General features: G+C 39.7%; 3 protein-coding genes across 10 annotated transcripts; 2 read left to right on the top strand and 1 right to left on the bottom strand.

Annotated features, from left to right (window-relative positions):
- The first annotated feature begins 865 nt into the window (after window positions 1-865).
- LOC121504188 lies at window positions 866-8,703 on the top strand. 7 transcript variants are annotated; one of them, XM_041778852.1, is made up of 20 exons: window positions 969-1,005; window positions 1,150-1,202; window positions 1,337-1,424; window positions 2,093-2,182; window positions 2,277-2,401; window positions 2,484-2,627; window positions 3,139-3,183; window positions 3,997-4,176; window positions 4,258-4,354; window positions 4,433-4,650; window positions 4,758-4,911; window positions 5,151-5,377; window positions 5,452-5,569; window positions 6,457-6,671; window positions 6,905-7,022; window positions 7,108-7,277; window positions 7,354-7,451; window positions 7,518-7,645; window positions 7,727-7,777; window positions 8,601-8,703. In XM_041778852.1, the coding sequence occupies exons 4-19, from the start codon at window positions 2,095-2,097 to the stop codon at window positions 7,759-7,761; spliced, it is 2,160 nt and encodes a 719-aa protein (XP_041634786.1). In that variant the 5' UTR covers window positions 969-1,005; window positions 1,150-1,202; window positions 1,337-1,424; window positions 2,093-2,094; the 3' UTR covers window positions 7,762-7,777; window positions 8,601-8,703. The 7 variants fall into 7 exon arrangements, with proteins under 7 accessions (XP_041634782.1, XP_041634787.1, XP_041634788.1 ...); XM_041778848.1 differs by lacking the exon at window positions 1,337-1,424 and having other exon boundaries at window positions 866-1,005; XM_041778853.1 differs by lacking the exon at window positions 1,337-1,424 and having other exon boundaries at window positions 866-1,005; window positions 7,629-7,645.
- Window positions 8,704-11,636: 2,933 nt separating this feature from the next.
- zpax4 (zona pellucida protein AX 4) lies at window positions 11,637-15,978 on the bottom strand. The gene is made up of 19 exons (XM_041779592.1): window positions 15,818-15,978; window positions 15,661-15,716; window positions 15,497-15,586; window positions 15,238-15,365; window positions 15,018-15,158; window positions 14,874-14,945; window positions 14,473-14,637; window positions 14,139-14,235; window positions 13,842-14,059; window positions 13,608-13,758; window positions 13,332-13,540; window positions 13,143-13,260; window positions 12,857-13,062; window positions 12,649-12,766; window positions 12,399-12,571; window positions 12,219-12,316; window positions 12,023-12,141; window positions 11,788-11,940; window positions 11,637-11,720 (listed from the first exon to the last, which is right to left on the bottom strand). The coding sequence occupies exons 1-19, from the start codon at window positions 15,838-15,840 to the stop codon at window positions 11,677-11,679; spliced, it is 2,379 nt and encodes a 792-aa protein (XP_041635526.1). The 5' UTR covers window positions 15,841-15,978; the 3' UTR covers window positions 11,637-11,676.
- A 128-nt stretch (window positions 15,979-16,106) lies between these two features.
- Window positions 16,107-23,762, top strand: LOC121504631. 2 transcript variants are annotated; one of them, XM_041779593.1, is made up of 18 exons: window positions 16,107-16,293; window positions 16,377-16,432; window positions 16,516-16,605; window positions 18,560-18,687; window positions 18,781-18,921; window positions 19,445-19,513; window positions 19,591-19,761; window positions 20,227-20,323; window positions 20,398-20,606; window positions 21,694-22,053; window positions 22,137-22,257; window positions 22,334-22,539; window positions 22,627-22,744; window positions 22,828-23,000; window positions 23,078-23,172; window positions 23,254-23,372; window positions 23,452-23,589; window positions 23,665-23,762. In XM_041779593.1, exons 1-18 carry the CDS (start codon window positions 16,271-16,273, stop codon window positions 23,709-23,711), a joined length of 2,361 nt encoding a protein of 786 aa, XP_041635527.1. In that variant the 5' UTR covers window positions 16,107-16,270; the 3' UTR covers window positions 23,712-23,762. The 2 variants fall into 2 exon arrangements, with proteins under 2 accessions (XP_041635527.1, XP_041635528.1); XM_041779594.1 differs by having other exon boundaries at window positions 16,519-16,605.
- Window positions 23,763-24,170: the final 408 nt, after the last annotated feature.

Here is a 24,170-nt window from a genome sequence, read left to right on the forward strand (position 1 = left end):
AGGCCACCAAGATATGACTACTCTGAAGGAGTTACAAGCTCCAGCAGCGGATATCTGAGAGGTTCTGCATACAACAACTGTTGTCCTGGTTCTTCAACAGTCAAAGCTCTATGGGAGAGTGGCAAAGAGAAAGACACTGCTGAAGAAAAACTATTTTAAATCTTATCCAGAGTTTTCCAAATGGCATGTGGGAGACTCCGTGATCAAGAGGGAGAAAGTTCTTTGGTCTGATGAGACCACAATGGTGCTTTTTGGCAATCAGACAAGACAGTACGTTGGGCAGACACCAAACACTGCACATCACCACAAACACACCATCCCCACTGTTAAGCACGGTGGTGACAGCATCATGCTGTGGGGATGCTTCTTAGCAGTCGACCCTGGTCCAGAGATGTCAAGGTGAATGTTCTAGAGTATCTGAGTCAAAGCCCAGATCTCAGTCCAATAAAGAATTTGGGGCTGGACTTGAAAAGGGCTGTTCAAGCCCAATCCCCGTTCAGCCTGATAGAGCTTGAGCAGTTTTGCAAAGTTGAACGGTCTAAATACTGACTTGAACGGGGTGAAAATTATTTATTTTACATTTTATATCTTTGACATTAAAGAGGGTTTTTGTGTAAAACAAAACAAACATCAAAGAAGGTGAATAATTGTACACTTTTTATAAGTATTATATATATATATATATATATATAGTATTATATATATATATATATATATATATATATATATATATATATATATATATATATATATACATACAGAAACAGTATTTCCATTTATATAGCCTACAGTTACAGCATTCTACTACGTTGCCTTTATTCTGTCCGCTAGGTGTCACTGTGACGCCGTATTTTGTCTGCGCCCCAAACTGTTCAGTTCACTTTTTTCGTGCCTCATAAAATCTACGTTTTCTTTGGGTGTTTGAGTCTTAAATCGGCGTGCTTACCGTTAAATAAAGATTTGGCACATGCGCATGTTGCTGCTAATTAGTTCCGAGTTGAACAGGTGAGTTTAATTAAAATTGCGACTTTTCTACGACGTCTTTATCCGTGTATCTTGAAAAATGAAGTTATTTCGTCCCATTTTGCGTAGGTGAATTTCTTACCTAAATGTGGTCTAAATGTTTTCCATTGCCTGTTTGTTTTTCAGAGTGGCTTTGCTGCTCTTCTTACCAGCTTGTATTTGGAGCTCTATGCCGACAGGTAAGGGCAGTGAAACACTTTAAAATTAACCGCATGCCAACATTGGCAAGTAAAAAGACAACTCTGAAAACCCCAGGTAAACAATGGCGTACCTGCTAACTCACAGTTTTCCTGGGTTTCACCTATATTTGCAGACCGTCTCCGCCTGACTGCTCTTAGGAAACGGTTTTCGCGGCCATACCGTCAGGGGCGCTACTTCGGCTTCGGGACGTTAGGGGCAGAGTAAGGACCCCGGATCCTCCCCCGTCCCCCAGAAAGAATTGATAAACCAGCTCAGTTTGATTCCCCCTTTTGCATTCTGGCACCATTAAACTATGGTGTTATTTGATTGTTATTATGTTTTTTTGTTGGTTTTTTTTTTTTGTAGAAAAACAGCGAAATGTACCTCTGAAACATTTGTAGTAATTACTATAACTAAAATACAATAGACACGGGATATCTGATTAGTTTATTTGGTTCCTTCCTTCTGAAATTGCAACATTAAGCCCAGTTTAGACCAAAGATTCACAAGATGGTTTTAGAACATTGCTGTTGACGGTCTCAGCAGTCTGGACCGAGCCGTTGCAGTTCAAGTCAGGCGGTTTGATGCGGTTGCCTTTGATTCAGCACATCAAGTCACAGTTCGCTGGTTGAAGGATGTTACTGGCAAATAAATGTTAAAAGGGGGGAATATAAATCCTATTTTGAAAGGCTATAAAAGCCAATTTCATTAGATAAAGTCATGCTAAGATTTTTTGAAATTATTACATCTATTTATTTTAAGCCCTTCTTAGATCATCTGACGCTGATATTTTGTAACATCTGAAGTATATGTGAATGTTATCCAGGTTCAATGCTCTCAACATTAGTTAATGGATGTTCTTGCAAGTTAATGTTGTCGTTATTTCCAGGAATGTTTCAGACCAGATGTCTTGAGCGTCACTTTTTTCTATCGGTTAAATCCAGCTTCCTTGGTCCAAATACTCGTTTTGATTTTGAAGGTATATTTCCTCATTTTTCTTGGGAAAATGAGCATCATTCAATTTTGAAGACAGAGTAGTATTTGTTTTAAGGTGTTTTCCTGTACTCCATCAGACCAGGATGGACTCCACCTCTTGTCAGATCAGGAGGCCACACGCTGTGGGTACATGGTCATGATCAATGATGCGGGAGACCTGTTGTTTCGAGCCTCATTCCTCGCCTGTCATGTCCAAACCAAGGTTGATTTATTTTCTTTGTTTTTATGCTTTTATTTGTTGAATTCATGACAACCAACCATTTTGTAGTGTCCCTCCTCTGCAGACTCTCAGAGACTTTTGGCTGCATCTGTGGTTTGTGAACCTGCAGGCTGATGGGAAGGTGGTGGCCTATCCCTTCCAGCTTCATTGTTCACTTCAGGGCCAGTTGAAACCCCGAGAGATCGTCTGTGAGGAGAACTACATGGAGGTGAGTTAATAACCTGGACTTCCATTGCTTCTTTTAGATTATTGTTAGCCACACATTCCCTTTTTTGTCCTGTTCATTACATGTAGTGAGGCTCAGACCAATGGGAGATTTGATACAAGAAAAACGAAACCAAACCCACAGAGTGCACTGGATTATATTTGCTGAAAGGAATCGAGTGTAAGCCAGGACAAGTAAGATTGGGATAAATGAAGATTAACCCATAGAAAGAGAAGGAAATGATTTATGAAATTTCTGCTATGTAGTATAAAATGAACATTAGATCTTTCTAGTCATTAATGAGGTATGCCTTGTTTTTACTTTGTGTCTGGTACAAAAGCAATAAGTCCATTCATTCTCATGGGAATCTCCATGATATCCAGCGTGCCAGCATAACTCCTCCACTCTAATATTTCAGCCTGCTTTTTTGTCTTGATTTGGTTTGATAATTTCTCAGAGAACATGCCAGCACTTTGTTTCGTCAGGATATCAAGCACCTCCTTTTCCTCTGTAGGTTTCAATCTATCAGCCTGCCATTGCTGTTACATCTAAGACTGAGGTCAGTAAATCCGCTGAAATGTGTTTGTTTAATGACTTATGGTACTTAAAAAATGTTAACCCCCTTGGATGTTTACCCTTTGATTGATGGTCAATATAATTTGGCTTTTTAACCAAAATAATACATTTTTAAAGTCGAGGTTAAAAACGGATATCTGCAAAACAATTTTCATAAAAATATGTGAGGTAAAATAAGTGATTGCATAAATATTCACCCCCTTAAATTGACTGATCTAATTTAACATTGGCCCAGCCAATTGGTGCTAGAAGTCTGACAATTAGTGAAATGGGAATCACCTGAGAGCAGTGAATGTGTCCCAAGTGATTGTAATATAAAGTCACCCTTGTCTCAAAAGTCCAGCCACTGGTTAATAGTTATACTGGCTACCATTACACCATGGAGACAAAAGAACACTCCAAGCAACTTAAAACAAAGGTTACTGAAAAGTACAAGCCAGAAGGTGCATCTACTTAAATACTGACTTGTAGGGGGTGAATATTTATGCAGTCACCTATTTTACCTTACATATTTTTATTTAATTGGTATAATGTTGTAGCAGTCTGTTATAACTTTTACATTTAAGAGGGTTTTTTTATTTTTTTTGGTCCAAAAATTCAAATTGTACTGACCGTGACTGACATATAAAATCAATAAAAGGGTAAATTGCCAAGGGGTTGAGTACTTTTTTAGGCAGTGTAAATTTGCATTTATCGTCAAAAGAAAAGGATTGCAAAAACTGATGTTTTCCTTCATGGTGATATAAATTATTGAAATTCTCGTAATATTTGTTCCTCACACACCTCTTTATGTCAGCGAGGAGCTGATGGGGCCGCCGACCTTCATGTGATGTTTCACATAGCAGACCTTCCCACACGTGAAGCAAGGATCTTGTCCCTAAAAGAAGCTGCTGCTCTGGGTTACCACATCTCCCTGCATGGCTCACACCTCACTCTCCGCTGTCCCTACTCCTCCCCTCTCTCGTACTTTATTAAGGTACCCAGAAATTATATTTCACAGTGAGGATTATCCTTCATTGTTGAGTGGGTGTTGATTTTAGGTGTTGTTTTTCCCCAGGAGAGAGGAGTGGATTTAGAGATCCTCAGAGCAACAGTCCTGTACAGACTTCAGAGTGACTTCCTGGCTGTTGACGTCACTGCTGCCTGTCCTCTGAGTGAGTATGGCTCATAGGTTTGACCTCTTTTTGGTGACTCTGAGGCTTTTAAAGGAAAATGTTTCTTCTTTCTATTAGGTGATGCTGCAGCAGACAGGTCTGACCTGCTGTGGACGGTTCCCTATATTCTGTCTCCACTGGTGTACGGTCAGTTTAAAGGCAGAGGTGTGAGGGTCGGGGTGAATGGTCAGCCTCTGAGTGAGTCTGAATTTAGAGAAAGAGGGTTAAAGATGGGCCTGCAGGAAGGGAAAGTGGAGGTCAGGATTCCTATAGGAGCCAACGGTGGAAACATTAAGGTAGAAGATACACAACAACACAATAATGTTAGCAATATGGTAACAGCAAACTAAGTGCTAACAAACTGAATGCCTGATAAAGGGTTCATATTTTGTGTTTTTTCTAGAGTGGTGTTTTAAGGGGAAAGTACAGCAAGGCGATGTCGGTGGATTTGTTCTTTATGAGTCAGTGGGAGGATGAGCGCTGGCCCCTCACACAGCATCGGTCCTTCAGGCTCCTTCAGACTCCTCTCATCCCTCAAAGCCTATTTTTCACTGACAGTGAGGCTCATTTATTCTTGCATATTAAAAAAGCACCATCCCCATTCATGTCAACACATAGCTGAGAACAACAAAACCCAGAGGGAGTTTGATTTCACTCTTAAGAAAGTCAATACTTAGCGATATTTCCAATTATACCTTGAAAGTTGCACATGAAAGTAGATGTCCATGTAAACCTTGCTATTTGATGATAGGTAACTGTTCTTTAGCTCCTGTTGGATCTCATTCTTCTTCCACAGTCAAACTTCAATCACACGGATTGTTAGCTGTCACTTTGGGCGTCTTTGCAGCTGACGTCTCCCTCCAGAAACTGACCATGGATGGCGGCGGTGACCTTTTAACTTGGACCTACAGAAATCAAACACAGCTAGAAAACGACCTCATTGTGTCCAAACTCTCCCACTTCAATGGAAGTCACTCCTATCGGATTAGTTTCCTGATGTCGCACCCAAAAATAATCCCAGAGGTGAGATTCAACAAACTGAATTTTTAGTGTAGAAGTTGAAAAACATGTGAAACAAACATACTGTCTTATGTCAGTATATAGGTGAAGGATTTAAGACGTACAGCCTCTCCTTCACCTTTACTCTGGTTATCTCACCCAGTGGAAGCGTGTTTTACCATCAGGCCTCTCTAGAGCAAAGTGTTGAGCATAAAGGTGAGTATTTTAATGTCTAAACCCTGTCTTTGGACAAAATAGAGCAGTTTGATGTGGTGGCTTTATCCACTCAGAGAACCTCTTTAGTTTATAGAAGTAATGTTTTTGGTTTGAGTCTAACTCATCTCATTTTTATTCAAAAATCATAAATTTTGGAGACCTTAATTCAGCATACTCGAGATATTTGGATCATTTTGCAGCTGATAAGTCTAAGTTTGGGTTAAAAAGTCTTCCAAGGGTGGGTGATAAAGATCGTGCATAGTAGAAAACTGTTCTCAAGGTTTGGCAAAAATAAAATTGCAGGAAAAAAATTAATAAGCAAGTGTGGAGTTGTAACTTTTTTTCTATTTTGTTGGGTTTGTGTGAGTAGTTTCTTGATGTTTTCAGTTTTCTTAAATTGGTTCAGTGGCATTTTTGTCAGTGTACTTATTTCTGATTTTTTTGGTGAACTTTTCTGAGCCGCATTCAGAAACACAAATGTGTGAAAACCTGACATGATAACTGCTTGTAAACATGAACAAAAAATCACCTAGTTATTTCAGACCATCAAACAGATTTTAAAATTAGAAAGAGTTAACCCAAGTAAATACAACAGGCATTTTTAAAATGATGATTTCATTTATTAAGGGGAAAAAGCCATCCAAACCTACCTGGCGCTATGTGAAAAAGTAATTGCAGGATGGTTAGAAAGCCATTTCTAAGGCTTTGGAACTGCAGTGAACCACAGTGAGAGCCATTATCCACAAAGGCAGAAAACTTAAAACAGTGGTGAACCTTCCAAGAAGTGGCCACCCTACCAAAATTAATTAATTAAAAAATCAGGAGAAGGGCAAATACTTTTTGCTGAATGTGCTGCTATTGTGGTTCCCTTTTTTATCTTCCTGTAGCTCCTGCCTCCCCTAAGCTTGAAGGGAAGTGCACAGAGAGCAGCCTGCTGGTGCTGCTGCACCACGGGGCCCAGGCCGGGCTGCAGTGGGAGCTTTTCCTCGGAGTACGTAAACTGGACTGGGAACTGGTGGAGATGGCTGGGATTATGGTGGAGGCGGAGGAGGACTACCTGACTGTGGAGTTTCCGCTTCACAGCCCTGTGATGAACCATGGGGTAATGAGTTCAGTTAATTTGATTGAACAGTTTTAAAATTTCTATAGGGAATAGTTGGTGTGATGGCTCTGTTTTTCTAACCACTGTCCTTGGAAATATTTTCTTTTGTTTATTGATTTTATGCTTTAGCAGAAACTTAACACAAGAGAGACTGTATTCCTGCCTCCTCGACTAAATCACTGATACATGGAGACTTATGTGCTGGTTAACAGTTTCATTCATTTGTCCTGCAGGAGCTGACGTTAAAGGGTCTAGTATCTGGAGTAGCAGTGTCGGTAGTGGATGCAGATTCCCTGAATGTGATGGATCATCTCGTCCATGAATGCACCTTCCCTGTTAGAGAATTCCTGTGTACGCACCATGAGCTGAAGCACACACAGCTGATTTCTTTGAGTAAGTTAACATAACCTCGACACTCACTGTGTTTCTCTGACAGTATGTTTGCCAGAGGGGAGGATGGTGGCAGTAGTTGACACCACCCACACAATCCCACCCACCTCTCCAAATCGAACCCGCCTGTTGGACCCTGGTTGTGTTCCCATGGAGACAGACGGTGCCCGAGCTCTGTTCAGCTTCAGCGTGAACTCCTGTGGGACGACTGTAACTGTGAGCGGTTCTTTGATTTTTATATTCACAGAACAAATAAGCCCTCTTCTTCTCTCATCTCTTTATATTTCCCCAGACTGAAGGAAGCTTCCTGGTTTATGAAAACCAGATCAGCTACCGTCAAGATTTTCTCCCTTTGGAGGATGCTCTCATACACAGAGATTCTCCGTACAGGTGAGGAACTCTAATGGAAAGAGCATGTGTTTAAACAATTAACTGGTATGATCATTTGTGTTTCAGGCTGACAATAAAGTGTCAGTACCCAGTAAACGAAAGTCGCACTGTTGATTTTCATCATCCCTTTAACTCATCTCTGGGTCTTTTACCTGCTCTGGTCAAACGCACACGCAGGGAGGCAGCAAACACAAGTATGTCTGCATGCGTTTCTATCAAACCTTTCTTTTTTGAAAAGTTACCCTGGGCTGATGTGTAAAATTTGTTGTTCACAGGTCTCGGAAAAGGGAGGGCGACCTTCGAAGGATGACCAACTCTTTATCTAGGTTGTGGTTGTTTTTAAATTTTATCTAAAGAGTAAATAAACCCCAGAGTTTTGGCTGAGGTGCATCTACACTGGAATTTCAAAGGGAAATACTTGAAGACTTAAAAAAAAAATGTTGATGATTATGGCTTACAGCTCACAATAATGTAAAATCCACTATCTCAAAATATTAGCATATTGTGGAAAAGTCCAATTTGCAAAGGCTTGCTGAGCCATCATTCTCTCTCTGGTTCAGTACACACAACCACAATCATGGGTAAGACTGCTGACTTGACAGTCATCCAGAAGACAATGATTGGCACCTTCCACAAGGAGGGTAAGCCACACAAGGTCTCTGCTGAAAGGGCAGACTGTTCTCAGAGTGATGTATCAAAGCATATTCATGGAAAGTTGACTGGAAGGGAAAAGTATAGTAAGAAAAGGGGGACAAACAACAGGGATGAGCTCAACCTTCTGAGGGCTGACAAAGTAGATTCAAAAACTTAGGGGAGCTTCACAGGGAATGGACTGAGGCTGGAGTCAGTGTATCAAGAGCCACCATCACACACAGATGGGTCCAGGAAATAGATTTCAAATGTTGTGTTCTTAGTGTCGAGCCACCTCTGAACCACAGATCACACTATCAGCGTCTCACCTGGGCTAAGGTGAAAAAAAAACTGAACCGTTGGTCAGTAGTCTAGAGTCTTGTTTTCAGATGAAAGTCAGTTGTGAATTTTATTTGGAAATCAAGGTCCCACAGTCTGGAGTAAGGAATTTTATTGTTAAATTGTTTTAACACCATTTCAAAATGTTAACATCTTTATCTCTTTCTTTTGTTCCTTTAGTTTGGATCACATGGACACTGATCTCCAAACTTCTTCTCTTACAGTGCTTTTTGAGTTTCTGCATACCTTCATTAAATAAATGAGCTCTGTGTATTTTACATTATTATCTTGTTTTGTGAATTATTTGAATTACCTTCTTTTTATCCTTACAAAAGTCAGTATTGTCTGACGTGTTCGTCTGGATCAAATATATCATCACCCCAAGCGTGACAACTAAGCTTGCCGCTTAATCCTTTTTATTTTCATAAGTTATGTTTACATACCAAATATTTATTTATAATCTGAGGATTATCTTTATGATCAAAATGTGTAACTTTCATAAACTATGGGACATGGCTCTTATTTTCAGCAATGATCCAAAAATCCCATTGGCTTGCCACCAGGCGACGTTAACTTCTAGGTTTTGCCTACAAAATACATCATGACTGCAACACTCTATTCTAGTATTTGTACTAACAACATTCTTGCAACAATGGGCATGATCTGAATAAATTGGAGCAGCATTTCCCAAACTTTAGTATGCTGTGGCTGACTCTATGTCCTGAAAATCTTCTGGGGCCCACAGACACCCTCATACAACCAAAACATGAGACTATGTCACTTTTGTTTCACAAATGGGAAATTTCAATGTAAATGCCTGGTGTTCAGATACACTAGCATTACTTGGAAAGGGTTTGTGGGGTTATTAAGTTCAATTAATGAGCCACTGCCATTATTTTTTTTTTGATGGGGCACCTGGAAAGATGCTTAAATTTACTTATCTATGTACATGTATTTGTACATGTATTTTATTTGAAATCTTCAAGTATTCATGCCTGAGGTGAAGACACAAAATTCTTAGAATTTGGAAGAAAGTGGTTTAGAATGTTTATCTGAGCATCACCAGTTAATCCAAGACCAGTTAAACCATGACACCGGTGCCATACATCAGAGACAATGAGCTAAAGATGACATTGGTTAAAACTCTCTCCTTAACCGACCTGGAAATCATTCTTCTTCCACCATGATGAAGGATCTTCCAATTCCTTAAATGCCCCTGGAGGGATAGACTGGTGTTTCCTCAGACCGAGGAAACACCAGTCTATCCTTCGCTGAAGTCTTTTTACCAGAAGGACAATGTGATTGGTTTGGAGGTGTGGCATCTGCCAAAAAGTTGCACCCCTGCACGCTTCACTTTTTTAATGCTCAGATCACTAATCTTCAAAAAATATCCTTTGAAAAAGATAAAATATATTGATGCACAAGACAACTAAATGCAGGATAATATACTGTAATCTGACAAGAATTATGGCCTTGCTAAGGCAGAAGTTTGTGTATTGATCCTATTTTACTGAACAACATCAGTATAAACTCAGCTCTGCGGATTATTAGACTAAGAGAGACAGCCTCTGTTATCACCTAATAACAGATCTGCTGGCTCCATAGATGAGGATATCGATGATGATTAAATAATCAGATTTATCAACCAAAATAATTGCACTGAAAATCAGATGTCAAAGAATGCTTTCTTTATACATTTTCAAACCATTTTTACGGTGAATCATCCACAAGGCTTAGAAATGATTTTAGACGAGGGTCTGCTCAATGTTTGGGCTCTGAGGTAAATCAGCTGATCAGCTCATTTTCCGTACCTGACCTTGCTCAGACAGACGCTATGAAGTGAGGGAGGTCTCATTTACTAAGTTGTCTTTCAATTCCTCACTAGGAGGAGCTAAGACATGAGGAAACATTGACAATGGAGTAAGGAAGGATACCAAGATGTGAAATGAGAAGGACCTTGTGTTTGCTCTGTACACATAACCAGATAGAAACTGATCCACACTTCCTGCTGCACTGCAGTAAATATTAACGCACCAGGAAAGAGTTCATTAATCAAATCAAACAAAGGGCTCCTCATTTTGATTCACTGCAGGATGAAACTAACCTGGCAGACATATTAGGAGAACAGAGAATTGTCTGCATAGATGCTATATGTATCAGATTCTGCCATAGCCTAAGGGACAACCATTAAGTCTCCTCCCAACCAACACTGAAATCTTTTAACCATTAATGTTATCACGGTGTATACATTTATACATTTTCTTTTTAATCTAAATTTTTTCCATAATCTAGAATTGGTCCTTCTTTCTGCTGTTATTCAAAGATAAAACTATTTGAATTGGAAGGGACAAGATGCAGGATTGGGGGGGGTGTCAGGAGAATAAAGAGGATTAGGGCTACTATAATGGCAGTGATTCACACTTCAGCTGTTGTTCTGAATAATTTAAAGACAGTCACCTATTTTCTCCAACAGTCAATGTACATTTAAGTTTAGTGATACTTTGCTGCTAAAGCAGTAGTACAAGCTGCTACATACAGTTTACTAGTCATGTTAATTTGCACATTCAGCTGCTGAAAATTGCTGGCACAGGAGGTCATCAGTACTATGCTCTTGTGCACATTTAAAGACACACATTTCAATCATGTGTCAAATGCCTATCCACCTGCATTGGTTCTTAAATCTGCAATTTCTGCCAGGCCATTTTATCTCTCTAAACTTAAGGTTGTGATTTAGTTGCCAACATGAATTCATTCCCTTTCAAATGTGGACGTAAATCGATCTAGGCACCTACAGAGCACTTAAGATTTGCATATATTCAGTAAATTTATCAACACTTAACATTTTGTTTGTAGTAAAGTTAAGTCACGTTTAATGAATAACTTTACAATTTCAATTACTTGTTTGGATCTTGGATGGAGGGAAATGCATGAGCATTTTTAACCAGTTTGTTTTGTGGTAAAGATAAAGGCTTCAACTTGTAAAAAGAAATTGGTTGTAGCAATGCAAACTGTTTTAGTAGTGCTCCATTATTGGAAAGCTCCATCTGGCACCGTCTAGTCCAATGCACAAGATTGGTCGACATTTTAATTCAAACGCTTTGATTTTCAGATTGAAAACAGCTCCACATTTGACAATTTTGCTTTTATACCACCGACGTTACAAAAATGACACTTGTCACTGAAAATTCACAGAAGACAACTGTACAAAGAAGTCACTCATTTTACAAAACATCTTTAATTTGCATTTTAAAAACACTCAAAGTAAAACATTCACTTTGGTTTGCATTTGTCCTCTTGCTCCTGAAAGAGAAATACAATTAGCAATAGTCTTATTCAAACTTGTGCTAGTTTACTTTAATATATCTACCTTTTTGAGAGATATTCCTCAGAAAGCTGGACACTTTGATGTGCTGGGCTGCAGGATAGTAGCCGGGTCGTCTAGAGACGGGCCTTCTGGTGCGTCTGGTAGTCACTCGTGTTTGTACAACAGTTGTGGGCTCCATGGTTGCACTGATGAGACCTAAAACATCAAAACCACAGATGATCAGCATGTGATAAACCAAAGTAATGTGTAGGTTCATTTCAACAGGTGACCCTCTTACCTTCAGTGGAGTGTGCCGAATGTACGATACTGCCAACGCCCTCAGAGTCAGACTCAAACCTGTACACTGAGAAGAGACGATGCAGACCAGCCAAAGGATATGTGCACTGAATTATCACCCTGCAAGACAAGAGGAACACATTTGCATTAATGGCCAATTAGATTTAAAAATAACTGATCGGTTTAAAACTACAAACCTGTCAATGTCAGTGCTGGAGTCTGCTGGATTTTTCAGAGCACGTGACAACTTACTGAAGAAAATCTCATTCTCATATGTCACATATTCCTTGCCAAGCTGAAGAAAAACAATTTTGGACACGTTAATGACAAATTTGATACATTTGCAGACTTTTTAAAAAGGCTAGTAAAAGCAGCACCTTGACTGTGGAGCCACAGCTGTTAAGTGGGAAAGAGAAGAAAGCCCTGGTGTTGTCTGTCTCTTTAGGGCCACAGAATTTGTCGAGCAGGTTTGTTCTGGCAGGAACTCCTCTATGTGGGACGGCCAGAGACAGATCAGCCACTACAGTCATCCTCCCATCAGTCGAACACACTACAGAGAGGTTTAAGTACATGTCAACATGACTATGCAAGAGCCAAACATTACAGTAAAATTTAGGAGGTTCTTACTGATGAATTCAGTGCTGGAGAAGGGACAAGTCTTAACAGTGGAGCTCTGGACTGTAAAGGTTTCAGGATCTCTCACCAGGATCTCAAAAGTGCCAGAGAATCCATTCAGAGTAACTTCCTGTCAAACACAGGCAGCTTGGTTATCAATCTGCAAAATAACTGAAAGCATCTTCAGAGAAAAGAGCTTCAGATTAATTTTCCTCCTCACCTTGTACTCGTAGCCGTGAGTGAAGAGCGGCACCTCGAGCAGCAGACTCTGGCTGTCATTGCTCATGATGTAGCCGTGCTGGGCCACCAGCTCTGATGTCAGCGGGTCTGAGCCAATGGTGATCAGCCACAGATAGTCATAAGGCCGGTGGTCCAGTCTGAAGCTGATCCCAGACTCAGAACAGACAGCATCAAAGATGGGAGGAGCTGTCAAATACAGGACTATGAATAACTCCACTTCAAGCAAAAGTATGACAGATTAATTCTAGATATAAAGTCGGACTCACAGACATCCATTAATGCCATGACTGAAGCAAGGTGGTAAAACGGCTGGTTTTCAGGCAGCACAGTCAGTGTGTAGTTGATGTCCAGCCTGTGCTGCAGCCTCTCATCTTCTTTGATGAACTAGAGAGCAGAAATAAATTTAACTTTATCCAGGAAGACATCCTCAAACATCCCAGGACAAAGAGTCTTACCTGCTGAATGACGACAGGGTCATCAAAAGGCACCTTCAGAGTGTAGCCGTGAGTGTTGTTGGGATGAACTACTTTTGTGATTGTGTGGCTGCTTGTATTCATAAACGGTACTGTGAATTCTTCTCCATTCATAAAAACGGCAAACAATTCAACATCTTCAGGGACATCTCCAAGGTAGACTGTGAAGGTGAGCTCCTCCAGGACTGTTCCTAGAAGGAGAAATCTAGTCAGATCTTTGTGTCATTCAAATAAAATACGTCAGATTATTCGACCTACGGTTTACTGTGAAAAGAAAGTATGGCAGCAAGGGAGTGGCCAGTGTCCTGTGAAAGCGGAGTCTGGTGTCCACGTGATCCCCATCCACAAAGAGCTTCTCCAAGCACAGATCAAAGACGTAGTACTCAAACAGGTCACCGGACACAAAGCTCTGCAGCAGATGCGAAAATAAACCACAATGAACAGTCTGATCCTGATTTTGACTGCCAAGATTACATTTAAGTGATCCCTGACCTTCCTGTATCCCCCTTCAGCATTATAAGGGATGCTGATCTGCACTGTGTTGTTGTGTTTCTCCACTATGTAGCCCCTCTGCTCTGCAACCTGCTGCTCCACAGGTTCACCATTGACTCCAGTGTTGATCTGCATCGCATGCTGACCAGATACCAGCGGGTGGAGAACCTCTGGAGTCTGCCACATCATGTAGCCGCTGTCGTCATACGAGCCTTCATCTGTTGAACAAACCATCAGAAAAGAGCTTTTTGTTGATTACCTTGTGGACAAGTAGAGCAAACAGATGATTATACTGACCCATGGAGCATGCAGCCACCAGGTCCACCATGAGGACGACCCAGCTTTGTCTGGAGAACAGAGTCGCATGGACGACCTCTACTGGAACACCATTCACCTGGACAGGGATGCAAAATCAAAACTTAATTTGGACCACAACAACTTGAAACACAGCTCCAAAATAAAGTCTTTATTAGCCAGGATGCTGGCACCAATGCTACTGACCCAACCATCAAACATAGATGCCATCATATCATAACTGGCGAGGGCCCAGTGGGTTTGTCAGGGTCCCAGCAAGAAAATTGGAGTTTATTGCATTTCTTCACTTTAATAAAAGTTATAAAGTCAGTGGTACCTCAGTGCTGAATGAGTCAGGTTGTCCATATGGTGTACGAAAAACTAGCCTTCCATCAGTCAAGTCAAATGCGTAACCCCTTTCATGAGCCTCAGTGAGGTTCATAGGTACTGGATCATCCTTTTGAAACATCACCTGCCAGTCTGATGTGGCTCCACTATATGCCTGGAAGTAGAACAGAAAGCACATCAGACGGCTTTAGCGCTTCATGCTTAATATATTTTAGCTTCACTGACATTACAATAACTTTTTTTAATCTCCGAAGGGAAATTCAGTCTGGGAGTCTCATCTGTTTACTTTAGAATTATACAGTCTAATTGCTGATGGTATGAAAGATTCCTTAAATCTTTCTGTCCTGCAGCGCAGGGATAGGAGCCTAATATTTCAGATGTCAACCATACAGTCTGGACTGTAGCATCCCAGTCATTTGGCTTTGTTCCAGTTGGACAGGTCACATCACTCCTCACAGACACCTACAGAACAGATAAAGCTATTAAGCATCTATTTAAGTCATCACTTAAATGATAAACTGAAATGAGGCTTACCTCCATGTAGTTGAGCTCACAGGTAACCTCTCTGGGAGACCAGGGGAGAGATGGAGAACAGGTCTTATTCAAGGCGTAGGAGACCTCCTGTCCTTCATGAGTCGCAATCAGGTTGAAGTTGAACGTAAACACTTCATCATCCTTAAAGGTGAAAAATTGTCAGAATTACAGTTCATTTCAACCTCATGGAAATTAAGTTTCCTATGCAGTTTATACATACTTTGTTGTTGGTGTGACAGCTGAAGTAAGAAGCTCGGAGCTCCACGCGGTCAGGTACAGGAAGAACTCTGATGCAGTATCCACACTCTGCTGCATACTGCACAGTGATGGGATACACACCTGTCTCATCTGGAAAGTACACATTACATTAAATATTTCTACCTGTGCACCAATTAAGGCCTTAATCTTCAGACTTCCCTTCATAGATGAGATGCTGGGTTTCCCTGGTTTAGGGTTTTAACGAGGCTTTGCAGACTTACCAACAGCCTCAAAGCGAGGTTCATCCCCGGTAAAGGAGAGATCAGCAGCTATCATGAGGGAACGATCATGACACTCCATATGAAGAACTCCTACGGGCACAAACAAAGGCTTAGCAAAGCTTTCACACAGATAGCAAACTTCACAATGCTGTGTTAATTCCTACCATTGGGGATTTGATCACATTTCACAGTTGCCCAGAAAGACAGAAGCAAGGTCACGCTGTAAAAGGAAAAACATTTAAAAACATTGAAAAACTTAAAGTGACAAATGAAGCATCAATGTAATTTATTTGCTAAAAATTGATCTTACAACTGCCTTACCTAAAACTAAACCAAAAACCCATAGCCACAAAAGTATTTGCAGTGTCTAAAGCTAGCTTAAGTGCTAGCAAACTACACCTGCTAACCCACACAAGCTAAAACGAAACTCTTGCTTGGTATTTCCTGGTAAAACTGGCACTATGAGGGGCAGTTTTCTACTCCAGCTTATATACATGCATGTCTTCATTGGCTAATCACAGGCCCTGATGGCCTACAGCCACATGTGTTGCTCATTAGCAATTAAGCTAGCTCTGAATCAACAGCAGCTGATGGAGTTGGAGTTTCAGGGATGAAGAGATGCATTTATAAAAGCAGGTGTAGCAGACGGCGTCTCATGGTGCCAGTTTTGCCAGGAAACACCGAAAACTGGTTCACATTAGCTTGTGTTGTTTTAGCAGGTGTAGTTTGCTAGCATTTAAGCTAGCTTTAGACACTGCCAACACATTAGCAGCTATGGGTTTCTGGATTTACCTTAGGTTTGTTGTTGAAATTGTAACTTTTAGGTTGTTTTGTTTAATGTTTTATGTTTAAAAGTTAAAAATGTGCTTTTTATTTACAGACTGGCCTTACTTCTATACATGTGGCCAACTGCACATTGTGCTGGCATTCCCAATGGTGAGAATTTCTTTGTCAGATTGACCAACATAAAGAAATCTTTGTTTCAAACAACATATTGACCTGAATCTTTGTCCACGAAGGAGCTCTTGAAATGGAGTGTCATGACCGTTACTTCATGATAGCTGTTGACCTCTCCTTCATCGGGGAGGAAGCTCGCTTTGAGGCTGTCGGTAAGTTTTTAATAGGTGAATTATTTAATTTTAAAGCTTTGTGATTAAAATGAAGAGCAGGGCCTAGATAGAACGTGCTTTCAGGAAACAGTGCTCCTAGACACTGCAGTTTTTGCATCACCACAGAATTACTCTTTAATATGATGATTAATTCCCCTTAATAACTTTCCTGATATAATCATGCTCAACCATTAAAGGATGTTGAGGCCATTTTGCAGGTTTTTGGGTCATCTTTATTTATTTATTTTTATTATTTTGATAACTTTTTTTTCCCCCCAATAAGTTTCTAAATGTTAACACCAGAGTCTGTAACAGATCAACAATAAGCTCAGCACACGTCCTGTATTAGGGTGTTTGTGGCGAAAAATGAGGGCTGTCAATATAAATGGCACTAATCATTGACTGTGAGCTACAATAAGTGCACTAAAATTTTTAATCACAGGCTTTATTGTCTCTTTCCAACAAATTTGGTTTAAGCCAGGTCAGGGTCTCCCTACAGCCACAGTGGTGTGAACTAAGCCCATCACTCCTCAGTCTCTCATCTCACTTTAAAAACCTCAGAAAAGTCATCTGAACCTTCTGTGATCAACAATTTGTTCAGTCATTTCCTTTTCAGTCCAGAACAAGTTCCTTTTTCTGTGGTTAAGTTCATGTTAAAATTTTCAGTCTACCTATAAAAGCAGGCCTTACTCCAAACTGAATCTCTTACCCTCAGTTTAAGAGAGTAGGAAAATTCAAAATGACACAAACCAGTTTTAGTGGAATTTTAAATGCTGTAAATATGGTGTGATTAATCACAATTAAGTACAGAATCCTGAGATTAATCGCTACTAAAAATGTTAATCTTTTGCCAGCCCTATTAAAAATGCCTCATTGTAACCCATGAAACCACAATTTTTGATTCTCCCAGCCATCACTTTTGGAAGAAAAGCTGTGATTCAAATGATATTTGGCATGAGGGGACACTGCATGCTTTTTCCTTGCTTCTTTGTAGGGACACCAGTTAACATTTTATTTAATTCTGAAAATTTAAAATCAAAGTTGTTGCTCACTATTAACACATTCAAGGCTGTGATAATCCTCTTCATGAAAATCCAGTTTGCATGTGGTATGTGAAATATTTCTTTTTGGTGTTTTACATAATTGTGTTTTTGCACTAAAGTGGCATTTAAAGGGTTCTCAGATTTTAATCATAACTTAATATTTATGATCAGGTCTGACCTTCATTAAAAATTTGATGCAACTGCAGATTTTTATTTATTTATGGCCATTTACGTGTCAGTTTTTGGTCACTAATGGGTTAGGTGTAGCAATTTTATTAAATTAAAAAAAAAAACTTAATAAAAATTCTCATTCAAAGCTGTGATAACCCCCTTTTATGTTAAAAAGTGCAATTGAAAGGGTTAGATTTCTAAAAATAATAAGTATTAGAAATTTAAGATGAGGTCTGAGCTTGATGAGAACATTCATACAAAAAATTTTTTTTTTTTTAATTTTTTAATTTATTCTAATTTTTGGTCATGAACAGCCGGAGTGTAACGATATTTTTAAAAAATTATTAATATTAAAAATGATGATAATGCAGAAAGTTGTTGTTGCTCATTAACATATTCAAGCTTGTGATAACCCCCTTTAAGAAAATTCATTTTGCATGTAGTATATAACTTTTTTTTCCTTTTTTTTTAACGTCATAAACATAGGGGCTTTTTGCATTTTAACAGTCATTTAAGTGGTTAAATTCCCCAGTTATTTTATATTTATGATCAGGTTGGATCTTGATTGAAAAACGAACGCAAAAAAGTTGGAAAAAAAATATCAATATATACTATTAATGTATTGTGACATGTCTGTCATGATCACCCCCTGTGTAGCAATTTCTTTTACATCACCTATGGATTAAAAAAATGTGTGCAGGGAAATAAAGTGCTTTGCTAATATAAAATTTCTCTTCCAGATGAAACAGGCGTGTACCAAATCAATGAGAAGTATGCAGCACAGTGTGGTTACAGTGTCAATGTCCTCCCTTTGCCGGGTCGTGTTGAGCTCAGAGCTTCTTACTTCAGCTGTCACGCAGAAAACATTGTATGTGTATTTTTTTATGATTATGATAATAATCAAATATTAGCAACTGTAGAGACCCAGGTTTGCATTTGATCACTTAACTCCATTTTTCAGGATGATGAAGTGTTTACGTTCAACTTCAACCTGATTGCGATTCATGAAGGACAGGAGGTCTCCTATGCCTTGAACAAGACCTGTTCTCCATCTCTCCCCTGGTCTCCCAGAGAGGTTACCTGCGAGCTCAACTACATGGAGGTAAGCTGACCTGTGTCTTAGTAGCTTAGTCAAGGGTGTATTTTATAAGTGACAGTATTGGATGGCAGACCAGAATCCAGTCACTGCTGGAGACCAATTAACAACCAGCTAGCTCAGTGTTTTTCAACCTTTTCTCTCACTACTTTACTGACCATTTTCTTTAAGACTATTATGATACAGTCAGTTGGTACTGGATCAAATCGATTATATATGTAAACACAGAAGGGATAGAAAGGTTCTTGGTGCATATTCTATTCTTAATTTTGCTTATTCTCCTTGTCTTTTGTGAGTTAAACTATGCTGGTATGCATGAAAACATTTTTGTAAAGGTCGTGTTTCAGTTCACTCTAAAGCTAAAATGGACTGATAATAATCGCAAATGAAATTTTCAGAAAGTAACCCTTACTGAGAATTTATCTGCAAGTTGAACTGTATCATTTCCCCTTTGACCTGTTCTGTTGTACCATGTGTTGTAAAAGTATTAAATGTATAAAAAAGTGATGTTTTTATGATTTCTTTCCAGGTGTCTGTAAAGAGTGAAGTCACCTGTCCATCTGGAACAAAGAAAGATGACTGGGAGACTCTTAAGACTGTATGCCTTTGATCCTGGTTGAATGAATGTATAAATGTTTAACTATAACTTTTTAAAGTCTTTAAATCTCTTTGCAGGTTCATAGCTCTACCACCTCAGACTGGCAGGTGATGTTTCACAGGACCGAAGAGCAGCTTCCCCCCATGAATCTCTCTGAAGCTCGTGATAGGGGCTACATGTTTGCCTTGACGGATGGAAGGCTTGTTTTTCGTACACCGTATGGACAACCTGACTCGCACCACACTGAGGTTTACCATTGATTCATACACGTAAACTTGGCACAAAAAGTACGAAAATTTGTGTTTGGTAGATTATTTCATTTTTGCAACAATGCTTCCTGACAATAAATCTTATACCATTGTAAAAACTGTTTATTACCCTTTTAAATGGTGCCACATTTTTAAGGAACATGCATTTGTGGGATGAGCAGCAGAGCTGAGTATGTAGGTTTTGCCCATGAAAAATTTGCCAAATCTTCCCTTCCAGTGCCAAACAGCTGATTCTGCCATTGCTGCTCATCCCACAAATGCATGGTCCTTACAAATGTGGCACCATTTAAAAGGAAAATAAACAGACTTTCCAACAGTATAAAATTTATTTGCAAAAAGCATTGTTACAACAATGAAATAATCTACCAAACATAAATTTCCTTACTTGTATGATGAAAACTATTGTGTCTGAAGGAGGTTTTGATTTTGAGTCTCTCTCTCCAGGTGGATGGTGTTCCAGTAGAGGCTGTCCATGCAACTCTGTTCTCCAGACAAAGCTGGGTCGTCCTCATGGTAGACCTGGTGGCCGCTTGTTCACTGCGTCAGTATAGCAACATTTTGTTACATTCCACTTTATTTTCAGTCTAAGTAGCATCATTGGTGTTCTTTTCACAGATAACGGATCATCTGATGATGGTGGCTACATGATGTGGGAGACTCCAGAGGCGCTGTATCCTTGTTCAGACTGCACACGGCTCAGTGTCGGACTGAATGGTGAACTGGCAGAGCAGCCGGTTGCAGAGGAGAGAGGCTACATTGTGGAGAAACGCAACGCCACAGTGCTGATCAGCATCCCATACAATGCTGAAGGAGCATACAGGAAGGTCAGGGGATTTAAATATTCTGTCTCCCATGTTTTGAAGCATATTGGCTCGGTAGTTTAGAACATCTGGATGTTCAAACTCTTCAAATTGGGATGCCAAAACCATTGCTTTGGTTTCTGTAAAACCTGGCAGTTGTCAACTATTCAGCCATGAGGAACTGCCAGTCAGTTTTTAGCTTGCCTACTACAGCATTTTCTATAGGAATCCTTAGCAATCTAAAATAATACAAACTTTACAGTTCATAAAAAGGTCAGATTTGATTTCCACTGAAGAGATTTACTTATGTTTAAGCATTTTGCTTCTTTAGCTACCATGTTTGTTGGACATTGGTTGTCTGGTATAACGCAGAGACATTATTTGATACAAGTTGTCATTGTAGAGGACAATGAAACAAAAGTGTTAAGACTTTCTAATGCAACGCTTAACCTCCTCCACCCCAGCCTCCTCCTTTATTGCATAAAGCTTATTGCACCCTCATTTTCAGACTAATGCTACTATATTTGCTTTTGAATTGCTTTACATTTTGTAAAATGTATGACAAGAGTATTAATGACTCAAGAATTTATTTTACAACTTTTAATGAAAGGAATGTGCAGTCTTTGGTGATAAGACTCCATTTTGATGACTTCATGTATTTGAAAGGTAAGTGAGGCAAATGGCAGGATCAGATGAGTAGATTTCTGAGAAGTTGGACTGGGAAATCAATGGGGTAGCTTGAGGATATGGACTAGATGCTGATGAAGTGAATGGAGGTGGCTGGGGTGGAGGGGGGGTTGCAGTGTTCAGCTAAAACGACTAGCTGGCTGCAGGAAAAGATTATTTAAAATGTGACTGGTGCATGCTTAGTACTTAAGACGTTCAACCCCAGTAATCAGCTGATCACAGGAGAGGGAAGAAAGCAGAGAAATGAACAAATGAGTAGAAACGTTCTTCCTCCTTGAAATTTTGCTGAGCTCTATTTCTGAAGGAAATGCAATCTGGGACTTAAAGATGTACAGGTTTCACTGTTTTGTTGTGAACTAGAACATTGATGAAATGGAAAATTATTAAAATCTTACTGGAAGCGTGATTGAATAATTTTTTGCAGAGCTTAATTTCTGACGATCTCTTCGAGTTCTACGTCTTCCATTTGAACTTGGAACAAATCCTCGTGGATGAGGACCTTGTTGAGACCAGACTCAGGTTTCACAGAATACTGGCAACGCACCTACTGCCTCATCCTGTTTCCAGTGAAAACCAAACCATTCTAGATGAGCGTATGTTCACAGTCTATCTTGGAGATGTCCCTGAAGATGTTGAGTTGTCTGCTGTCTCACTGAATGGAGAAGAATTCACAGTACAGTTTATGAATACAAGCAGCCACACGATCACAAAAGTAGTTAATCCCAACAACACTCATGGCTACACTCTGGAGGTGCCTTTTGATGACCCTGTCATCATTCAGCAGGTAAGTAGGCAAAAATTTAATCTTATGACCTTTTGCATCTAGTATGGCTCTCAGCACAGTTATGATTGCATTTCATCTTGTAGTTCATCAAAGAAGAAGCAGTTCTTCAGTACAGACTAGACATCAACTTCACACTAATGATGCTGCCTGAAAATGAGTCTTTTTCACACCTTGCATCAATCGTGGCAACTTTCACTGACGTCTGTAAGTTCTTATAGTGGGAAATCAAAAATGTTCCTATACCTTGTTTTGGAAGTACTCATTGACTTGTCTTTGACAGCTCCTCCAGTCTTTGATGCTGTCTGTTCTGAGTCCGGGATCAGCTTCAGGCTGGACCACCAGCCTTTTGACTACCTGTGGCTGATCACCATCAGCTCGGACCCACTGACATCAGAGCTGGCGGCCCAGCACGGCTACATCATGAGCAATGACAGCCAGAGTCTGCTGCTTGAGGTGCCACTCTTCACTCATGGCTATGAGTACAAGGTGAGAGACTCAGTCCAGAGCATAAGCTCTTGTGTTTTTTATATCATTTTGGAGCAGAACATCATTAACTATGCTTTTATTTTATAGAACGCCACTCTGAATGGATTCTTTGGTACTTTTGAGATCCTCGTAAGAGATTCTGAAACTTCTGAGGTCCAGAGCTCCACTGTTAAGACTTGTCCCTTCTCCTCTAAAGAATTCATTTGTAAGACACTCCTCTTTCTTAAATCAAGAGCTGGTATGATATTGAATTAAGGTCCAAAAGCACTTAACTAAACCTCTTTGTAGTGTGTTCGACTGATGGGAGGATGACTGTGGTGGCTGATTTATCTATGGCCATCCCGAGTGGAGGGGTTCCTGCAAGAACAAACCTCGTTGACAAATTCTGTGGACCTAAAGAGATGGACAGCACCAGGGCTTTCTTCTCTATCCCACTCAACGGCTGTGGGTCCACAGTCATGGTACTGCTTCTGAATTATCCCTTTAACCTGTGACTTTTCTTTTGCTTGGTAACACTTTGGTTATCTTTCGCCTTCAGCTTGGCAAAGAAAATGTGACCTATCAGAATGAGATTTTCTACAAGCCCAAGAACCTCAACACAAACGAAGCAGTTTCTGATGAAGAAATTGAAAGGTATATATTGAATTATTTAAGTAATACCTCAGCTTTGATTATTCTACTTTGCATATCTTGGATTTTTTTCTTACCTTTCAGGGTGGTGATCCAATGTACTTACCCTCTGGCCAGTCTCCACCGGCTCTTCTCGGTCTACAGGTTTGAGTCGGATACCATCGGTGCTGGCAGCATCATTCACACAACGCAGCCTGCAGCAGGTACAAAAGATTGACCTACTAGTCGTGACAAGTTCTGCTCATTACAGTTTAATATTTTTGCTTTATTTCTACAATGTAGCTATGCAGAGTCCCACCATAAAGCCAACAACAGTACTTAGAACCCCAGCTCGACCATATAGAGTCATCCATCCAGCCATCCATCCGCCTGCTCGATACGTCAAAGTCTCTTTGTTTAACAATCTTCCAAGTGTTAAAGGTGAAAATTTAACACTTACACTTCACATCTGAGTGATTCAAGATTTTTTATCAAATTGTTCATTTGTCTTCACAGGTGCAGGAGGAAACTCACAAGTTAAAGTTGACGTTGCCCAAATTTAACTGCGCAAAATATTTTTAAAAGGTTCTAATAAATTGTTTGTTTAAAAAAAATCTGCCTATTTTGTGTGCTGTTTAACTTGTTGACTGAAGCGTTAGGTGAAGGAAGTTTTTATTGCACAGAGGAATATTTTCTAAAATACAAGTGCATCTCAAGAAGTTGGACTATTGTTGAAAAGTAATTTAATTTAGTAAAATTAAAGTGAAGCTTGTATACTCATTACTCACAGAATTAAAAATTTAAAGCCTTAATGTCTTTTAATTGATTATGGCTTACTGAATTTTGGGTGAAAGTGTGATCATCCCTGTTAAGTTTGATGATTGACATAAGCTGTGTAGACTTGTATAGAATCAAAATGGTTGGCACACTTCAAAAAATATGGAAAATAGATTTTCCAACTTTGGACCCTGTTCACAGCCCCACCCTATGGTGAAAACTCAGTCTGCACAACTTTAGATCTC

This window comes from Cheilinus undulatus, linkage group 22, assembly GCF_018320785.1.
Source record: "Cheilinus undulatus linkage group 22, ASM1832078v1, whole genome shotgun sequence".
NCBI lineage: Eukaryota > Metazoa > Chordata > Actinopteri > Labriformes > Labridae > Cheilinus > Cheilinus undulatus.

Bases quoted from the DNA above. Each gene is read 5' to 3' on its own strand.
- LOC121504631 (XM_041779593.1), top strand. From the start codon at position 16,271: ATGGGTTTCTGGATTTACCTTAG. The intron at 20,607-21,693 runs GTCAGGGGATTT...AATTTTTTGCAG, and splicing joins CTGAAGGAGCATACAGGAAG to AGCTTAATTTCTGACGATCT. The intron at 23,001-23,077 runs GTACTGCTTCTG...TTTCGCCTTCAG, and splicing joins GCTGTGGGTCCACAGTCATG to CTTGGCAAAGAAAATGTGAC.
- zpax4 (XM_041779592.1), bottom strand. From the start codon at position 15,840: ATGGGTTTTTGGTTTAGTTTTAG. The intron at 14,946-15,017 runs GTAAGCCTCATT...TCTGTTCTGTAG, and splicing joins GTGAGCTCAACTACATGGAG to GTGTCTGTGAGGAGTGATGT. The intron at 12,317-12,398 runs GTGCTGCTTTTA...GTTTTTCTTCAG, and splicing joins GCTGTGGCTCCACAGTCAAG to CTTGGCAAGGAATATGTGAC.
- LOC121504188 (XM_041778848.1), top strand. From the start codon at position 968: ATGCGCATGTTGCTGCTAATTAGTTCCGAGTTGAACAG. The intron at 4,355-4,432 runs GTGAGTATGGCT...TCTTTCTATTAG, and splicing joins CACTGCTGCCTGTCCTCTGA to GTGATGCTGCAGCAGACAGG. The intron at 7,278-7,353 runs GTGAGCGGTTCT...ATATTTCCCCAG, and splicing joins CCTGTGGGACGACTGTAACT to ACTGAAGGAAGCTTCCTGGT.